The 16,096-nt window shown below is 37.1% G+C and overlaps 1 protein-coding gene across 1 annotated transcript; it reads right to left on the bottom strand.

Moving 5' to 3' along the window:
• Positions 1–11,341: 11,341 nt before the first annotated feature.
• Positions 11,342–15,361, bottom strand: LOC308093781 (nucleotide-binding oligomerization domain-containing protein 1-like; the record flags this gene model as incomplete). Its single annotated transcript, XM_080440126.1, has 4 exons — positions 14,924–15,361; positions 13,089–14,739; positions 12,525–12,791; positions 11,342–11,774 (listed from the first exon to the last, which is right to left on the bottom strand). The coding sequence occupies exons 1-4, from the start codon at positions 15,312–15,314 to the stop codon at positions 11,342–11,344; spliced, it is 2,742 nt and encodes a 913-aa protein (XP_080296252.1). The 5' UTR covers positions 15,315–15,361.
• Positions 15,362–16,096: the final 735 nt, after the last annotated feature.

The following is a 16,096-nucleotide window of genomic DNA, read 5'->3' as shown; positions in this document are numbered from 1 at the left end:
GCTGCTTCACAGATGAGTTTCCCCAGGAACTTGGTTCGTTCTGGACCAAGAACACTGCAACTGTTAAAATGAAAACCAACATGAAATATTATTCTCTGCATCATAGACAGAGCCAAACAATTATGGACACTATATCCATCAAATTGTTAAAAGAAATGTTTTTTAAAAAAATCTACAAGCTCCCAATGCGTTGCGACACATTAACATGTTGAACAAAATCATAACTAACTCACACATGTAACATCATCGTGGAGCACACTAATGACATTATTAAAATAAATGTTTCAAAAAGTAACAAAAGAAAAATGAAATAAAAAAATAGCAGATCTACAACCTCACAACATGTTTCATCACAACGTGATTTGAGTTTGTAGATCCACTATTTTTGCTTTTTGTCACATGAGTATAGGCCTTAAATGGTTAAAATGACAAAAAAAACACAAGTAAGTGTGTGTGTGCGTGCGTGCGTGCATGCGTGCGCATATGTGGGGGTCTCAGCTTTGTCAGAAGGGGGCTCCAAGATAAAAAGGTTGTGAACCACTGATGTATTGCATAATACTTATAGCATATAGTTTCTGTTGTTCTCTCTGCACTTTGCTTCTATCCTGGATATGCTGCATAGCTCTTTGTATTAAGAAAGAAAACTCTCTCTCTGTATAATTCTTTACTAGTCCATATCCAGGGGTGCTCACAGTCCTGACCACGACTACACAGTAAAATCCTCAGTGTTCATTTATCTATTTATAACTATGAGAGTGTACACATGTAACCCAAGGGTCCATTTGGTTACATTTGTACACTCTCTGACTTAAATTAACACTCAGGATTTTACTGTGTACCAATCCCAAAGCCTGTGGCAGAAATCCTAGCTTTGTGACTGTGTTGTGAGCTTATAGATCTGATACCTTCTCTATTTTTCGCCTACTGTATAATGACCGGACCAAATAGGGACACCAGGTTGAAAGTGGTTAAATATGTAAGAAGAGCACTTAAATCATACCTAATTATCTTCAAATAAGCTAACAAGATAGCTTTCATATGTAAACAAAATATTCAATGAAAGAAAAAAACAGTAACCTGAGTTGTGAGATGTAGGGTAGACACTGAAGGAAGATCTTCACTTCACTCTCTTCATCTGACCAGTCTCTCAGCTCTACTGGTTTCTTCTCTGGTTGGAGTTTCAGCACCTCTAGGAGGAGGGAGACCTTTCTCTCTGAGAGGTCTATGGACCAGACTGTAGGAGCTGACTGGTAAACTGGTTGTAATGCTGGAAGAGCACTTCTGCCTGTTTGAGTCTCATAGTTCTTCACATAGGAGTATAGGTCCAGTAGTACATCACTTTGAGCCCTCCTGTGTTTCCAATCATCAACCCGGGCAAAGGGGAATGATTTGTAATTACACACAGAAGACAGCAATTCCAGAATCTTCTCTCCTGTTTCTTCTTCCTGTTCTGCTGCTTCACAGATGAGCTTCCCCAGGACCTTGGTTGGTTCTGGATCATAAACCCTGCAACAGTTCAAATGAAAACCAACATGAAATATTGATCTCTGCATTATAAACAGAACCAAACAATAATAGATACTGTATTCATAAGATTTTAGTTGAAATAAATAATTGTGGAGCACACTAATAAAACTGTTAAAATAAATGTTTCAAAAAGTTAAAAAAAAATAGCCGATCTACAAGCTCACAACACATCATGATGCTGACGTGCTGTGACTTGTAGATCTGCTATTTTTTCTTTGTCATGAGTTTGTCATGAGTTTTTTTCTTTGTCATGCCTTAGGTGTTTAAAATGTCTGAAAAATGTGTGTGTTTGTGCGTGCGTGCGTGCGTGCGTGCGTGCGTGCGTGCGTGCGTGCGTGCGTGCGTGCGTGCGTGCGTGCGTTTGTGTGTGTGTGTGTGTGTGTGTGCGTACGTGGTGGGGGTCAGCTTTGTCAGATGTAAGCAGAAGGGCTCCAGGTGAACCACTGATGTATTGCATATACTTATAGCATATAGTTTCTGTTGTTCTCTCTGCACTTTAATTCTATCCTGCACGGTGCCGCGCTATGAGCTTGTATATCTGCTATTTTTGAATAGCCCAAAGTATGCCAAAGATAATGGTTATAGCTAAAACATCTAAAATGACACAGTTCCCGGTCTTAATGGGTTAAGAAAGAAAACTCTCTCTACCTGTATTATAATTCTTTACAATTTAGTTATTTAGCAGACTATCTTTATCCAGAGTGACTTACAGTAAGCAAGGTAAATACATCAAATGTACAGAGCAGTGGTTCTCAAAGGGTCCTAATGGGGGGTTCCAGGGGGTCCTCAGCAAAATTAGTAATATAGCATCACACTCATTTAACCACTTTATCCATTTAAATGTTGGCTATTCAAAAATAGAAGATCTACAAGCTCACAGTGAGTCACTTTGTGCCGCGCTGTGAGTTTGTACATGTGCTATTTTTTAGTTTTTTTTTCTTCAAATTATCAAAAATGTTTGGAATTTATTTTATAATTTAGATTTTTGAGTTTTTTTTACATACATCTTCTCTTCTGGGGTCCCTGGCAAAACCTTTTCAGATGTGGGTCTGCGGCTAAATACACATCAATTTGGGGGTCATTTGGTCATTTAGTCGTTTGAGAACCACTAGTATCAGTCTAAACAGTATAATATCACAAAATAAATATTCTGTATATTGAAACCATACAAACTATTAATAGGATGCCAGGTCAACAAATGAACCTGGCATCTGTCTGAATAACATGCTATCTAAATTATATTTTAACCTTTGCATAAGACTGCATGGTTGTCAAAAATCGTATTATTATTAATATTATTTTAAATAATTAAAAAAAATTATTATTCTAGATAAACTTTTTTCTCACGCGCTATTTCTCCCACAGTTTATTTTTCCCAATTTCGTGCCATATGTCAAATCGACCGGCTTCACCGGGACCAGACTGCTTGTACTTTGCTAAGAGATTGGTTACATAGTTTAATTGATATTGATTTATTAGTGCATTAAATGTCCCATCCACTTTGATGGGAAAATGAAAAAACTCAAATTCAAGTATTTCTTTCTCGGAAACCGTAAGTGCTAGAGTTAAAAGACTTTGAAGGGAGGTTCATAGTTTATTGCCAAATTATTAATAAAATAATTACACCAGTCGGCCACATGGTGGCGCTATAACAGCCCACTTTACGCTTTGGCCTATAACTCTTGAACCGTAGGTCGTAAATGCGATAAATATTTCCAAGCGTTTGATAGTCCATACCGTTCGTCCGTAAATGGCTTTCAAAGTTAGCAGGAGGGAACTGTTTTACCAAAAAGGCCAAAAATCACGAACGAAACATCCGGTCAATCCCAAATTTGAATCACATGTCAAGGGTGGTTTACACAACAAATCCCCAAAAGCATTTCCACTTTGATCCATAGGGGGCGCCACAAATGCTCAAAATGTAACCGTTTGATGCAAAAACCTTATTTTGGGGGGATCAATCCACTCAAAATGAAACGCAAGTGATCTCAGGAGTGACCTGACAATGTAATTGGCGCAGCCTCCGACGGTATTCCTCCCAGCGTATTCCTCGAGTCCCGACCGGCGTCGGCGCAACCACACTTTGCAATTGCCCTGAATTGCGACGCGTCTAGTTTCTGTTGTTCTCTCTGTACTTTGCTTCTATCCTGGATATGCTGCTCTTTGTATTAAGAAAGAAAACTTGTATTATAATTCTTTACAATTTAGTTATTTAGCAGACTATCATTATCCAGAGTGACTTACAGTAAGCAAGGTAAATACATCAAATGTATAGAGCAGTGGTTCTCAAAGGGTCCTAATGGGGGGTTCCAGGGGGTCCTCAGCTAAATTAGTAATATAGCATCACACTCATTTAACCACTTTATCCATTTAAATGTTGGCTATTCAAAAATAGAAGATCTACAAGCTTACAGTGCGTCACTACGTCCCACGCTGTGAGTTTGTACATGTGCTATTTTTTCTTTTCTTTTTTCAAAATATCAAAAATGTTTGGAATTTATTTTGAGTTTTTATTTACATAAATCTTCTCTTCTGGGGTCCCTAGCAAAACCTTTTCAGATGGGGGTCTGCGGCTAAAATTTGGGGGTAATTTGGTAATTTAGTCGTTTGAGAACCACTAGTATCAGTCTAAACAGTATAATATCACAAAATAAATATTCTGTATATTGAAACTATACAAACTATTAATAGGATGCCAGGTCAACAAATGAACCAGGCATCTGTCTGAATAACATGCTATCTAAATTATATTTTAACCTTTGCATAAGACTGCATGGTTGTCAAAACTCGTATTATTATTATTTTAAATAATTAAAAGATATACAAAAAAAAAAATCTAAAAAGAGATTTTTATTCACAACCCATAAAAATGGGTCTGTGGCCCAAAAATGGTCCCAGAACCATTATTTTGGAAACACTGCTATGATACAACCAATCATAAGTAAGAATACAATCAGAGAATAAATGATCTCTGTATGATACTATATGTGTAAACATGAATGACTGCTGAGTTTTGTGTTAATATCATTGTTATCAGAACTGCAGTGTTGTGATCTTTTCATAGGACAATGGTTACACTAACTAACACTATTCAACAAACTAGTCCATATCCAGGGTACACACGTGCACACTTGGGACCGTAAGCGTGACTACACAGTCAAGTCCTCAGTGTTAATGTATCCATTTGTACTGTCAGTGTACAAATGTAACCAAATGGACCCGTATACACTCTCTGAGTTAAATTATTACTCAGGATTTTACCGTGTACAGAACAGAAAGCCTGTGGCAAAAATCCTAATACCCAGCTCTGCAACTGTGTTGTGAGCTTGTAGATCTGAATGTTTTTCTATTATAGGTATATGTTGAAAGTGGTTAAAAATGGAAGAGTGCATAAATCATACCTCATTATCTTCAAATAAGAGTTTGGTACAACTTTTTTAAGTACACAAATGTGCCATGATTTAACATGTTGCACAAAATCATAACTAACTCACACATGTAACATCATTGTGGAGCACACTTATAACATTGTTAAAATAAATCTTTCAAAAGGTAACAAATGAAAAAGAAAACCAAAAATAGCAGATCTTCAACCTCACGTGTTGCATCGCAACGTGATGTGAGCTTGTAGATCCGCTATTTTTGCTTTTTGTCACATGAGTATAGGCCTTAAATGATTAAAATGACCATAAAAACACAAGTGTGTGTGTGTGTGTGTGTGTGTGTGTGTGTGTGTGTGTGTGTGCGTGCGCGTGCGCGTGTGGGGGGTCTCAGCTTTGTCAGATGTAAGAAAGCGGGTTCCAAGGTAAAAAAGGTTGTGAACCACTGACATATTGCATATACTTATAGCATATAGTTTCTGTTGTTCTCTCTGCACTTTGCTTCTATCCTGGATATGCTGCACAGCTCTTTGTATTAAGAAAGAAAACTCTTGTATAATACTTTGTATAATTCTTTACTAGTCCATATCCAGGGGTGCACACAGTGCTGACCACGACTACACAGTAAGATCCTCAGTGTTCATTTATCTATTTATAACTATGAGAGTGTACACATGTAACCCAAGGGTCCATTTGGCTACATTTGTACACTCTCTGAGTTAAATTAACACTCAGGATTTACTGTGTACCAATCCCACAGCCTGTGGCAGAAATTATAATAAACAGCTTTGTGACTGTGTTGTGAGTTTATAGATCTGATACCTTCTCTATTTTTAGTCTACTGTATAATGACCGGACCAAATAGGGACACCAGGTCGAAAGTGGTTATATATGAAAGAGTGCTTAAATCATACATTATTATCTTCAAATAAGCTAACAAGATAGCTTTCATATGTAAACTAAATATTCAATGAGAAATTGACATAACCTGAGTTGTGAGATGTAGGGTAGACACTGAAGGAAGATCTTCACTTCACTCTCTTCATCTGACCAGCCTCTCAGCTCTACTGGTTTCTTCTCTGGTTGGAGTTTCAGCACCTCTAGGAGGAGGGAGACCTTTCTCTCTGAGAGGTCTATGGACCAGACTGTAGGAACTGACTGGTAAACTGGTTGTAATGCTGGAAGAACACTTCTGCCTGTTTGAGTCTCATAGTCTTTGACATGGGAGTACAGGTCTAGGAGGAAGTCACATTTGTGATGCCAATATGCAGACATTGAAAACACTTCCTCTATTGTTTGTGTGTTTAACCTCTCAAGGAGAGCTGCTTGCACACACAGATTCATTAGAAATCTGTGTCCTGTTTGATTCTGAGAAGTAAACCTGTTAGATTATGAAAAATAAGACATTCAATAAGCAACATTAAAAACATGTCAACATGTTGTTAGCTACATGCTGATATATTAAAATAAAACAAATACTTTTGCTTTTAGAAAAGGGTGTTTAGCTGCTTTTAATAAGCTCGGAATTCATTTTTCAGAAAGACAGCACTGTATATCACTATTATTCCTAATTTAATAAATATCTTCAGTAAATAGAAAATTATTAACTGACATTTTAAATGTAACAATGGGATAAAAATGATAAAATATACATAATCCCAGTTACCTGAGATTAGAGATGTAGGGTAGACACTGAAGGAAAATCTTCACTTCATTCTCTTCATCTGACCAGCCTCTCAGCTCTACTGGTCCCTTCTGTTGTAGGAGTTTCAAGCATTCTAGGAGGAGGGAGACCTTTCTCTCTGAGAGGTCTATGGACCAGACTGTAGGAGCTGACTGGTAAACTGGTTGTAATGCTGGAATAACACTTCTGCCTGTTTGAGTCTCATAGTCTTTGACATGGGAGTACAGGTCTAGGAGGAAGTCCCATTTGTGATGCCAATATTCAGACAGTGAAAACACTTCCTCTATTGTTTGTGTGTTTAACCTCTCATGGAGAGATGCTTGCACACACAGATTCATCAGAAATATGTGTCCTGTTTGATTCGTAGAAGTAAACCTGTAGAATATAAAAAAGAAGAATCGACATTAAAAACTTGATTAATGGACGTAAAACATTCTATTTTTATACAAGTCGAAAAGGTAATAATGTGCGTCTAAAAACACCACAAGTCAGTTTGAACTAGATTTGATCAAATGTCTCTCTTTAATATATAGGGCATGATACACGATAGCAAGATACATCCTTGTAAACATATCTTTTTTAGCTGTATGCTAATACATACTAAATATATTAACTATAACTTTGAGAGAAAACAGTTCATGCTCTAAGACTGGGAATTTTAAGCTTGTGTCAATGAGCTTGGCATTAAATACAGTATATAACTACAACATATAAATGTAAATCATACCTAAATGAAGAGTCATGTTAATTTTTCAAATGCACCTTTTTGAGAGCTACTGTACAGTACTCTCCTTTAATAGTAAATGAAAAGGATTGAATATAATGAGGTATAATTATTAAATATACAACATAATCCCAGTTACCTGAGCTTTGAGATGTAGGGTAGACACTGAAGGAAGTTCCTCACTTCATTCTCTTCATCTGACCAGCCTCTCAGCTCTACTTGTTTCTTCTCTGGTTGGAGTTTCATCACCTCTAGGAGGAGGGAGACCTTTCTCTCTAAGAGGTCTATGGACCAGACTGTAGGAGCTGACTGGTAAACTGGTTTGAATGCTGGAAGAACACTTCTACCTGTTTGAGTCTCATAGTCTTTGACATGGGAGTACAGGTCTAAGAGGAAGTCACATTTGTGATGCCAAAATTCAGACAGTGAAAACACTTCCTCTATTGTTTGTGTGTTTAACGTCTCATGGAGAGCTGCTTGCACACACAGATTCATCAGAAATGTGTGTACTCTTTCATTCTGAGAAGTCAATCTGTATTTTATGAAAAACAAGATGAATCGACGTTAAAACTTGATCAATTAACCTAAAACGTATTTTTTTATACAAGTCAAACGGTAATAATGTGTGGCTAAAACACCTCTTAAATACAAAAGGACATGATAGCAAGATACATAATTGTCAACATATATATTTTAGCTGTATGCAAATACATACTAAATATACAAAATATAACTTTGAGAGCAAACATGTCATGCTCTAGAGTCTAAGACTTAGAACTTAAAGCTCCTGTCAATGAGTTTGGAATTCCATGCAATAAATAATTAAAACATATTAATTCAAGTCATAGCTAAATTAAGATTCATGTTAAGTATTCAAATGCACCTTTTGTGTTAGCTACAGTACATTACCCTTTGTTAAATGTAAATGAATGAGTTATAATACTCAATATACAACATAATCCCAGTCACCTGAGTTTTGAGATGTAGGGTAGACAGTGTAAGAAGATCCTCACTTCACTCTCTTCATCTGACCAGCCTCTCAGCTCTACTGGTTTCTTCTCTGGTTGGACTTTCAATACTTCTAGGAAAAGGGAGACCTTTCTCTCTGAGAGGTCTATGGACCAGACTGTAGGAGCTATCAAGTGAGCTGTTAATGCTGAAAGAACACTCTTGTGTGTTTGAGTCTCATAGTCTTTGAAATGGGAGTACAGGTCTAGAAGGAAGTCACATTTGTGATGCCAATATTCAGACAGTGAAAACACTTCCTCTATTGTTTGTGTGTTTAACCTCTCATGGAGAGCTGCTTGCACACACAGATTCATCAGAAATCTGTGTCCTGTTTGATTCTGAGAAGTAAACCTGTAGATTAAGAAACGTAAAAGAACATGCATGCTAATTATTGAAATACACTTTTGTGAGAGCTACAGTAACCTTCTTTAAAATGTTAATGGCTGAAAATATATGTTTAATTAAAAAAAAGTTATTCAAAATACAACATGATCCCTGTTACCTGAGTTGTGAGATGTAGGGTAGAAAATGAAGGAAGATCCTCACTTCACTCTCTTCATCTGACCAGCCTCTCAGCTCTACTCGTTTCTTACCTGGTTGGAGTTTCAAGCATTCTAGGAGGAGGGAGACCTTTCTCTCTGAGAGGTCTATGGACCAGACTGTAGGAGCTGCCAGGTAAAATGGTTGTAATGCTGGAAGAACACTCTTGTGTGTTTGAGTCTCATAGTCTTTGACATGGGAGTACAGGTCTAGAAGGAAGTCCCATTTGTGATGCCAATATTCAGACAGTGAAAACACTTCCTCTATTGTTTGTGTGTTTAACCTCTCATGGAGAGCTGCTTGCACACACAGATTCATCAGAAATCTGTGTCCCGTTTGATTCTGAGAAGTAAACCTGTAGATTATGAAAAATAAGAGGGATCAACATTACAAACTTGATTAACAAACCTTAAACATACTATTTTTTGTACACGTCAAAAAGGTAATAATGTGTGTGTAAAGAAAATTCCACAATTAAATTTAAACTAGATTTGATCAAATCTGACTCTTTCATAGGGCATGATAAAAGATATTGTCAACACCATTTTTTTAAAGCTGTATGCTAATACATAAATAAGTAAATATAACTTCCAGTTATATCCAGTCAATGAGCTTGGAATTGCATGCAATAAATAAGTATAACATCTTAATTCAAGTCTTAAGTAAATTAATATTCATGTCAATTATTCTAATACACCTTTGTGAGAGCTACTGTCCAGTTACTTTCTTTGAATGTAAATTAATAGGTTTAAATATAAAGAGGTACAATTATTTTTAAATACAATGTAATCCCGGTTACCTGAGCTTTGAGATATAGGGTAGACACTGAAGGAAGATCTTCACTTCACTCTCTTCATCTGACCAGCTTCTCAGCTCTACTGGTTTCTTCTCTGGTTGGAGTTTCAAGCATTCTAGGAGGACAGAGACCTTTCTCTCTGAGAGGGTTATGGACCAGATTGTAGGAGCTGCGAGGTAAAGTGGTTGTAATGCTGGAAGAACACTCTTGTGTGTTTGAGTCTCATAGTCTTTGACATGGGAGTATAGATCTAGAAGGAAGTCCCATTTGTGAAGCCAATATTCAGACAGTGAAAACAATTCCTCTATTGTTTGTGTGTTTAAACTCTCATGAAGAGCTGCTTGCACACACAGATTCATCAGAAATCTGTGTCCTGCTTGATTCTGAGGAGTAAACCTGTAGATTAAGAAACATAAGAGGAATCAACATTAACAACGGATAAATGAACATGACACATGCTGTTTTTAATTATACAAGTCAAAAAGATAAAATTGTGAGGATAAAAACACCACAATTCAGTTTGAATTAGATTTGATCAAATCTGACTCTTTAATATAGGCCATAATACAAGATAGCAAGATACATCATTGTCGATATATCTTTTTAGCTTTATGCTAATACATACCTAAATATACAAAATATAACTTCCTGAGAGTAAAGACTGGACACTTTAAGATCCTGTAAATGAGCTTGGAATTCCATGCAATAAATAACTATAACATCTCAATTCAAGTCATTGCTAAATGAAGATTCATGTTAATTATTCAAATACACCTATGTGCGAGCTACTGTACATAACAACCTTTGTTAAATGTACAATGAACAGGTTTAAATGTATTGAGGTATAATTATTCAATATACAACATAATCACAGTTACCTGAGTTGTGAGATGTAGGGTAGACAGTGAAGGAAGATCCTCACTTCACTCTCTTCATCTGACCAGCCTCTCAGCTCTACTGGTTTCTTCTCTGGTTGGACTTTCAAGCATTCTAGGAAGAGGGAGACCTTTCTCTCTGAGAGGTCTATGGACCAGACTGTAGGAGCTGGAGGGTAAACTGGTTGTAATGCTGGAAGAACACTTCTGCCTGTTTGAGTCTCATAGTCTTTGACATGGGAGTACAGGTCTAGGAGGAAGTCCCATTTGTGATGCCAATAATCAGACAGTGAAAACACTTCCTCTATTGTTTGTGTGTTTAACCTCTCATGGAGAGCTGCTTGCACACACAGATTCATCAGAAATCTGTGTCCTGTTTGATTCTGAGAGGTAAACCTATAGATTAAGAAAAATAAGATGATAAAACGTTAAAAAAAAACACATGATTTTGCTATAACCACCACTTTAATACATGTATATAGGACATGGTACAATATAGCAAGATACATCAAAATCTGGGCATCAAATCAGGCATGATAAAATACATTGTCAAAAAAAATAGCTGTATGCTAATACATAAATTACTAAATATAACTTCCAGTTATATCCAGTCAATGAGCTTGGAATTGCATGCAATAAATAACTATAACATCTTAATTTTACCGAATGTCTTACCTAAATTAATATTCATGTCAATTATTCTAATACACCTTTGTGAGAGCTAACTGTTCAGTTACTTTCTTTGAATGTAAATGAATGGGTTTAAATATAAAGAGGTACAATTATTTATATACAACATAATCCCAGTTACCTGAGCTTTGAGATGTAGGGTAGACACTGAAGGAAGTACGTCACTTCACTCTCTTCATCTGACCAGCCTCTCAGCTCTACTGGTTTCTTCTCTGGTTGGAGTTTCAAGCATTCTAGGAAGACAGAGACCTTTCTCTCTGAGAGGTCTATGGACCAGACTGTAGGAGCTGGCAGGTAAAGTGGCTTCAGAATGGGAATAATGTGTGTATCTCCTATACTGCTGACATGTAGGTAAAGATCAAGTAGGATGTCATATCTCGTAGTGTAAACAGAGAACAATGCGAAGAGCGTATTCACTGAACTCTGAAATACTTTCCTCTTATGAATTGCTGCATCCAGGCACAGATCTAGTAACAGCTTCTTCTCCTTCCCCTCAAGTATTCCAGGGAATTGTACCTGTGAGTCTGCAACCCTGGATGTGTCTCTGAACCTTAATTGCAGTATTCAAACAAAAATTGGTCACAAAACACATTTGTTTAACTTTCTAGTATGACTGTAATCAAACAAGAAATGTGTTCACAATATTCTTTTGAAAATACAACAGTTTAAAAGGTTTTTAAATTTATTTTTAAATGTATTTTTATTTATTAAATTTAATTCAAGCAGCAAAGGGGGTGTTTAAAGGTAGTGTAAGAGATATTTTTAGGGTTAAAAAGCTCTATATTCTTATAGTAATCTTGTAATAGAGTGTTTGCTCAATAACACAGGTCTCCCCAGCTCTTTAGTAAAAAAGAAAATACATTTTAAGGTGGTTATACCAATTTAATCCAATAAGGAGAGAGAACTCACACAGGATACAGGATAAATAACTTAACTAGTGAAATTGTTAGTGATTTAAACATAAATAAATGAGTAGACAAAATTGGCACTGGAACACTATAAGATTTAAGCTGCTAAATGATCTTAGTGGCGTTCTCTCATGAAATTGGTATCCTGACCTGAGAATGTATTTTATCTTTATTAAAGAGCTGGAGAGACAGGCTTCCCCTGTTACTGAACAAATACTTTAAAGCATTGATTTAGCGACTTTGGGTACTTAGAAAAGCACAATATAAGTTCCAGGTATTATTAATATTATGATTAACTTTTGAAGAGTAAACAAATAAATATCACTTACACCACCTTTAATTTTGAATCCTATGAGAAAATAATAAAGTATCAACATTATTGAATCACATACCTGAGTGTTCTGATATGAGGCAGAGACTCCAACAGGCTCCGTCTCAGATCTTGACAGGCACTGGTCTTCCTGTCCCAGAGGAGGCAGAGGTTAACCCTCTCTGGACTGTTTTGCACGATCTCTACTGCTCTTTCAAACACTTGTCTTTTAACACCACAGACTGGAAGGTGCAACTCATTTCCACCAAGGACAAGTAAACCTCTGTAGTCCATCTCCTCCTCACTGAGGAGTAAAGCCTCCCAGAGCTGGCTTTGCAAGGTGTCACACCTGGAAGAAAGGTTTTCCTGAAGTGAGACCTTCCCCTCAATATACAGGTAATTAGACATGTTGTTATTACAGTTTCTACATACTATTGGTACAGAACTAGGGTTTTGTACCAATTGGTAGACTTAAAAGCTTATAGTATCTGAATCCCATTGGAGTAAAATAATGAATCATCCCATACAATTTTGTATATTTAAAAAAGTAATGACAAATGTACAGTATGAGTGCTATGGTAATTGCCTAATTAGATCACTTGTAGAGTGTAGACCACATAGAGTGAAAATCAAAATACATGCTCACCCATCCAACTGGACATTTTTCACGCAGCCAAGCATTAATCTCAGTCCTTGTTCTGGTACAGTGTCCTCAAGTTGTAGATTTATTTTTCTCTCTTGGGACTGACTGATTACATAAGACACAGCACAGTAATGGTGAGGGTCAAGATTCTCTTCACTCAAATCAAGGCAATAATCCAGTTTGTCCAGAAAGTCAAGACAAGCCTCAGTGGACTGAGATTCATACAAGCATTGGCATAAGAACAGAATGTTGCTGTCATCAGTGTCACTGGGATCTTGGTTTGGTGGAGACGAGAAAAATGTGTTTACCACATCCCTGATGAAAGACTTAGATATGTCCTTCCCCTGCTGATCTGGAGCCAGACATTCCAACATGTCAAGATTCTTCTCCCTAAACAAACCACACAAGAACAGGACCACATGTCTCATGTGTTTCATCTCTTCGGTGCAGCACTGTTGTAGAAGATCAGTTATTTTGTCAGGATTCTTCAAAAACCACAACCCTGCAAAAAACTCTTGTATGGTATAGTGGAGAAATGCGGAGTGGGGTTTCCATGCTGTAGGTGCAATTTTAACATTAAGTGTCTTCAGGAAGGCTGAATGAACACAGCTTTCTTCACAAGACAGTGCTGTCATGTTCACAGATTTCAATTGAGTTGCCTGAAAAGCAGCTTTTGCCAAAGAGAATATTGCGTCACTTTCGTCTCTGATGCAGTTGTTTAGTTTATTTGTTGGTATTGCCTTGCCACTGTGCTTTTGAATGCAACCACGAAGAATGTTGATGTATATTTCAGTTGCTGTGCATGATTCTTGAGGAGCCATAGATTTCGTAAAAGAAAAGCAGGCAACCACCATCAATGCATATACTGGGACATGGCAAAGACTGAACAACTCCAGATTCTTCTCAACATTGCTCAACTGCTCAGTGTTCAACATCTTAGTTAGGTATGCTCTGATGGACTTTGTGCTGAAGCCTTTCACCTCCACTCGGAGAGAAGCCCAGTCTGAGAGTAAGTCTTCTGATTCAGCCTCTGGTCTGCATGTGATTACAATCTTTGCATCAGGTAGCAGGTCCCGCTTAACAAGTTTCTCTATCACTGAGGAATTGAAATCTGTGAGTCCATCAAAAATAATAGTAACACTTTCAGAATTCCTCTTTATGTCCTCCAATACCTCTTCTTTTCCTTCATCTGGTTCAATAAATGTATTGTAGAGAAGATCCTCCAAACTTGTGGGATTTGTGATTTTTCTCATATCAAAATAGAACATATAATCTAGGTCCTTGTTGTCTCTTCCTCCCCAGATGTTCAGAATTTGATGTGCAGCTGTTGTCTTTCCAACTCCAGGCTTACCGACCAGGATAATTTTCTTCTCACGTGTTTTGAGTAAGTCATCTACAGATGGTTCCTGTTTATCCTCAGGAATGTAGGTCTTCATTTTTTTGGAGCGAGGTTTCTTGCATTTTTTGCTTTTGAATAATAGATATTTTTTATATGGTGTCTTTTCATTTTCATTTGTATCTAATACAAGTGGAGTGTAAGACAGACTATCCTTTGGTAGGTCTAACATCTTCGTACTTTCTTTCCACACATCTTCTGATAGCTTAAGAGCTTTTGACTTTAACTTTTCCTGGTATCTGTGGCATGGTCTTGGACCTAAAATGAAAATGAAGTGGATACATCTGTAAATTGTCTGACAACCTACATGCAGTATTGTTGTACAGATTATGGGTTCAAAATGTAACACATTTTAACACTCTACCCACTCTTCACAATGCAAAAAGTAATCAGGATATAAATGTTGAATAACTAATAATAATGTTTCCTTTATATACAATACCTTTAGAATAGTTGATATCCATTTCTACATCTTCTTTGAAAGAAAAGCAGCTGATCCAATAGTGTAGGTCAAAATGGCTCTTCTGAGTGGATGTTGAGTCTACATTTTCAGATACTTGGAGTGGTCCCTTTAAGGTCCTCTTTCTAGTTAGGTCAATGACCTTTAGTAATTCATAGCAGGCTTTCTCTCCTTTGTTTGTGACCAAGTCCAGTATTGTTCTTGTTTTATCAAAGTCATCTTTCTCTGAGTTTATTTTACTGACCTCCTCCTCAGAGAACACTTTTCGCTGATACAGATTCTCCACAATAACAGAAAGATTCTGTAGTCCCCCCACCAAGTGGGTTCTGGCGTTCTTGATGTATTCCACAGCTGACTGACTTGTAGACGCCATGTCACTATATTCTCAAACACGTAGCCTATACTAATCTGAGTCCATAGGCTAGAATATTGTTAGTAGTGTGATGTCAAATGATGAATGACATTTTTCATATTCATATTGAATATTTCATATTTCAATTTCTGTTGACAAAATATTGACTGAAATAAACATATTGTAGATTTAACGCATGTTTCTGGTTCTATCAGTCTTATATCTGTCTGGATGCACATCCGTTATCTTCTGTGTGATGTGTGTAGTGTTTCATGGCTGTTTTGATTGAAGTTCAGACCCAGACCTCAAACATCTGCTGGTTGCTCTTCTGATGGGAACTGTATGGAGGTTGTGTCTCTGTACAAATCAATAAAAAAAAGAACAGACATGCTCTGTGATATGCAGTCTTTTACACACACACACACACACACACACACACACACACACACACACACACACACACACACACACACACACACACACACACACACACACACACACACACACACACACACACACACACACACACACACACACACACACACACACACACACACACACACACACACACACACACACAAACATCATGCAGTTCATCAATCCTGTTATCAGAAACACACAGGAAACCCTCCTCTCAGTTAAAACAGTGTGGACCTCACATGTCAACGTCAACTTCTTAAGATAATGGCCTACGTCATATTTTGAGAAAAATTATGCCTGTAGGACATGATTAATCTGGAAGGCTGCATCCAACAGCATCCAACTTCAATGTCACCGTACTGAACAGTGTTGCCATGTCCGCT

The sequence above is a fragment of the Gymnoscopelus braueri genome (genome assembly GCF_963280865.1).
Source record: "Gymnoscopelus braueri genome assembly, chromosome: 2".
NCBI classification, from domain to species: Eukaryota; Metazoa; Chordata; class Actinopteri; order Myctophiformes; family Myctophidae; genus Gymnoscopelus; species Gymnoscopelus braueri.
Note: the sequence above shows the minus strand (reverse complement) of the source record. Positions and strands in the feature narration are given on the sequence as shown.